The sequence below is a fragment of the Sinocyclocheilus rhinocerous genome, unplaced genomic scaffold (assembly GCF_001515625.1).
Source record: "Sinocyclocheilus rhinocerous isolate Xijiao unplaced genomic scaffold, SAMN03320098_v1.1 scaffold832, whole genome shotgun sequence".
Classification (NCBI taxonomy): Eukaryota; Metazoa; Chordata; class Actinopteri; order Cypriniformes; family Cyprinidae; genus Sinocyclocheilus; species Sinocyclocheilus rhinocerous.
This window is the reverse complement of record NW_015641039.1, coordinates 37,636-41,597: the sequence shown is the minus strand read 5'-3', so window position 1 is coordinate 41,597 and position 3,962 is coordinate 37,636. Positions and strand designations below refer to the sequence as shown.

The following is a 3,962-nucleotide window of genomic DNA, read 5'->3' as shown; positions in this document are numbered from 1 at the left end:
CTAAACCAATCGCCTGCTGACTGCATCTACTACAGTACACGGATCCATTCAGTATAACTAAACACAGCAACATAAACATGACAAATCAAAACATTCGTGAATGTGTGTGGAAACAACGTGAATGTACGGAAGTCTTCATCCATCAAAATTTTACTAGCGAGACTGGTTATCCAGTCGAGAAAACGTAGTTTGCGTTTCATCTGGTCATACAGTGGTGGGATGTGTTGACAATCCGTTCAGCCTGTACTTGACACAGCGCAACGTGTGAGAGCTCGCGCTCTTCAGAGACAATCACAGAATATGACAGAGCTCGTGTTTTAAAGCGAAACACACTGGAATGAATAATTCACTGAAAACGCAACACGAGTCTCTGTTCTCCCCGCAATCTCTGATATAATCAGTCTGGTTTCCTTTATATTAACTCTGTTTTGGACGGATTGTTTGAATGCATTCGCTTACTGGATCATTGGACTGAAAACTTTCCTGGAGTTTAGCAGCTTAAAATGATCTGATCGCAAGCAGAGTAGCAAAATTGGGTTAAAGGGTTAGAATAGAAATTGTGCTTCAGTAATTTTGCGTTAAATTATTTTAATGCATTAAGGATTGTAAAATTAATTGCATGCGTTAACGCGTTAACGATGGCAGCCCTAATATATATATATATAAGTGACCAATTTGAAACACTCTACTTTGGCCGCTACACAAATAGCACAACACATGACTCCAAATAAAGTTTAGCATTAGCATGTTGTTAAGCTAACAGCGTGGCACTCTAACATAAAAATACACACAGAAGTGCACAGATATTGGGTGAAATTTATTTTTATTTACAATAATATGCTTGAAACATATTAAAAGAAATGTAAGTATATTAATTGTTAGCTTTTTTCACTTTTATACTAAAAAAGTAACCAACAGTTTCCATCAGTAACCAACCTGTTCTCCACTTGCAATCACTCAATCACTCAATCACACCACTTTTGTTCTACCCAAAATATCCTCATAATCGTGTAATCAATTCAACATAACACATTTCTACCTGTAAAATTGTCCATTTAATATGTCACCCAGCGATTATGTAAAGCGTTTGGTCAATAGCCACTAGTAATGACTCACTCCATCCAGCAGCAGGTAATTCTGATGATTAATAGTGTTGATTTAATTAACTCCAGTTTTTGTAGATGAATGTTCTTACTCTCAGTCACATTAAGATCTCAAAGTGCTTGCCTGACAGTCCATCTACCATAAGATGTGAGACCTTATTATGCTAGGGTTTTGCTTTTTTATTGTTATGTGTTTCACAAAGACATTGTAATCTTAGCAACAAGGAAATCTGGTTGTAAATTAGCTTAAAAATCGTGAAATTAGCATTTATTAAAAGCAATAGCTCATGTAAACAGCATTCATCAAAATAGCTTAAAATAGCTAGTTTAGGATAGTAATTAATATTTGTCACGTGCATGTCGCTTGTAAAAAAAAGAAAAAAAGAAATGTGGTCAAAATACAGAGCTAATTTTCAAATGCTTCTAGTGGAAAAATATGTTTTTTTTTTGTTGTTTTTTTGCAGCCAGATGGTGTAGTTAAAACATCTGCAGTACCAGTAGGGGTTAACTAGATCATGCTAACCAGCCAAACCTTGATGCCCTTTTGTAAAACCCCGAAGGAAGTATATGATCTTATGTGTTTTCTTGTTATCTTGTTTAGGTACACTATCCAGGACCTGTTAGAGCACACCTTCTTCCAGGAGAATAATGGTGTCCATGTCGAATTGGCTGAGGAGGATGACATGGTGAAGTCTGGCCTTAAACTCTGGCTTCGAATGGATGACACCAAGAAGCTCCATGGCAAATATAAGGACAACAACGCCATTGAGTTCCTGTTTGAACTCTACAAGGACGTCCCAGAAGAAGTGGCTCAGGAGATGGTGAGATCGAAAATCTTGATTTGATGGAGATTATATTCTATTGTTTTTTTTTTTTTTAAATTTCTGTGCCATCACTGAACAGATAACTAATCTGTATCCTTCAGGTTGTTCTTGGATTTGTCTGTGAGGCAGACTACAAACTGGTGGCCAAAGCCATCCGTGACCGTGTCACCGCCATCAAGCGCCAACGAGAAAAGCTCCGTCGACAGGCAGAAGAGGACCAGAGGCGGCGACAAGAGGAGGTGATTGAGGAGGAACCCGAGCCTAGTCTTGAAGCCGAACCTTCAGTTTCTAACCCACCTGCTCCTAAGCCTCCTGTAGAGACGCCTGTTTCCGTCCCAACTCAAGCTCCGCCCACTGTCACAGTGTCAGGCCCCATTTCCCTGCCTGCAAACGAATCTCTGGACTCTGGCTTTAACGCCAGCTTTGCCACTGAACCCGAGGAGCCAGACGCAGACCAGCGGCAGCATTTCAACATACGTCATGCCAGCTACTCATCAGCAACGTGTAAGTTTGTGTGCTCTTGTGTATGTCAAAGTCAGCATGAAATGGAAATTCACCCTTTCTCAGGGGTGTCCAAACCTGCTCCTGGAGGGCCACTATCCTACAAAGTTTAGCTCCAATCACAAGTAAACACACCTGAACCAGCTAATCAAGATCTTCAGGATTACAAGACAGGTGTGTTGGGGCAAGTTGGAGCTGAACTCTGCAAGAAGGTGGCCCTCCAGTAGCAGGACTGTACAGCCCTGCCTTAACTATTTTCTAAATGCACATTATAGATCTTCTTGTGAACAATTCATCAATGCGTATGCAGATTTTTCAATGCCATAACTGAACTTTACACTCAGACCCCACTCCTGCAAGCTCGAGATCATCCACTTTTGAGTGCAGTGCCCACATCTCAGAATCCAATCAACAACCAATGCATACAGTAGAACCGAGTCCCACCCACATTTTTCCATTTTCGATAATCAAACAAACATACATCACAATATATAAGAATGTGCTCCAGACAATTACATTTGTGGTTACAATTTCAGACATTCAGTCTGTTGTAATTTTTTCTGAAATCCTATCTGCTGTTGATCTTAATTTCTTGTTAAATGTCTTTTTCCATGACTTTGTCTCACACACACACACGCAATTAAGGTTGATGTGATTTGGCCAAGTAAGACATGTTTGTGAATCAACACTCCAGTCTAGAAGCATAGTCCTAACTTTATACCAACCCCGAAACCTAACCTAACTGTTACTTACCCCTAAAATTAGAGGGAAATCATAGGTGAATAAGAATGTAGAAGAGTGTAGAAGGTCCTAACACTGGTTGCAAGCCTAAACGTGATAATAACTGTAAACTTTTCCTTGACTGGAGGATTGGAATGTTGTTCCAGGAATATTGAACCACATGTCTCCCCTGGCCAACCAAAACTTCAAAGATGTTTATCATGACCAAACGACCTTTAAAACCAACATGATTTACTTCTGGATAAACAGTTGCTACATTGTACAGTGTGTCAGCATATATTCATTACTGAACCATTTGCAAGTACAGAATGTTTACTAACTTACTCGGCAATTTAGATGGCTAAATTAGTTTTTTTTTTTTAAATAGATAACGTCTTTAGATATATGTCCAAGCTTTTTAAATTGGGCCAGAATGATTTGAAACAGCATTTGAATGCTTTAAATTCAAAGAAGAAAAAATTATTTGTCAAATGTTTGTCAGTCGTTTCCATTTTGTACATGTTTTTTTAGTCTAGTTTTCATTTGATCCAGTACACACAATCTGGCTCCAATTAGTGACCATGGTATGTATCATTTTATTTTAGATTTACACAAATACACAACCATTCAAAAGTTTTGGGTCAGTTATATTTTTATTTTAATATTTTAAAATATGATTTATTCCTGTGATGGCAAAGCTGAATTTTCAGCAACCATTACTGCTGTCTTTATTCTAATATGCTGATTTTGGGGCTCAAAGAAACATATCTTATTATCAATGTTGAAAACAGTTGTGCTGCTTAATATTTTTGTG

The 3,962-nt window shown here is 38.3% G+C and overlaps 1 protein-coding gene across 1 annotated transcript in view; it reads left to right on the top strand.

The window, feature by feature from the left end:
- Nucleotides 1-3,962, top strand: part of LOC107754305 (serine/threonine-protein kinase WNK4-like) — a 62,218-nt gene that overhangs the window by 43,318 nt on the left and 14,938 nt on the right. The window contains exons 6-7 of the mRNA XM_016570700.1: nt 1,705-1,924; nt 2,029-2,523. Coding sequence (XP_016426186.1) covers nt 1,705-1,924; nt 2,029-2,523 — 715 coding nt within the window. The remainder of the gene's footprint in view (nt 1-1,704; nt 1,925-2,028; nt 2,524-3,962) is intronic.